Source organism: Tuber melanosporum (assembly GCF_000151645.1).
Source record: "Tuber melanosporum whole genome shotgun sequence assembly, scaffold_80, strain Mel28".
Classification (NCBI taxonomy): domain Eukaryota; kingdom Fungi; phylum Ascomycota; class Pezizomycetes; order Pezizales; family Tuberaceae; genus Tuber; species Tuber melanosporum.
Window position 1 is genome coordinate 139,166 of NW_003299129.1, and position 552 is coordinate 139,717.

The 552-nt window shown below is 44.9% G+C and overlaps 1 protein-coding gene; it reads right to left on the minus strand.

Moving 5' to 3' along the window:
• Positions 1-258: 258 nt before the first annotated feature.
• GSTUM_00011216001 (uncharacterized protein) overlaps positions 259-552 on the minus strand; it is a 3,562-nt gene continuing 3,268 nt past the window's right edge. Inside the window, exon 2 of the mRNA XM_002841776.2 lies at positions 259-552. This exon is cut by the window's right edge and continues 3,111 nt beyond it. Within this exon, the coding sequence (XP_002841822.1) occupies positions 374-552 (179 nt within the window). The 3' untranslated portion in view covers positions 259-373.

The window sequence follows — 552 nt, forward strand, 5'->3', positions numbered from 1 at the left end:
ACTCGATACCATCATCGAGCTTGATTTTTCGCTCCTTGCATTCAGCTAAACCTTCACGCTAGTTGCATGCATGCTGTGGTATGTAATAAATATATAATAAAAAAGAAGTAAAGAGGAATAGAAAGAAATAGGATAGGATAGAAGAAGGGGCCCCCAACGCATCTAACAAAAGAATAGAAGGGATAGGATATTCTAGTGTAGTAGCACGAACCCCAACTTAGGGTACGATCGAGTGAGCAACATACGCAGTATATGGAAGAAGAAAAAAGCTTTTGTACAAGGATAGAACCCCCCCCCCCCCCCAGGGGAAACAAGAACAAAAACAAAACACCGGCACCATAGGATATATAAAACCAAACCATCACGCATGTATCTACCCCATTCTGGACATCTGGAGCGCAACCTCAAACTCAATCCTTGCTTCCAGAATCTCCAAATTCCTGGTAGCCCACCAAGTAATCCGAAAGGCCCTCTGCAACTCCCCAATCCTTTTCCCGGCCTCCTGGTTGCCATTCCGCATTGCGTTATCTAGATCCTTAAGTGCAGCGGCCA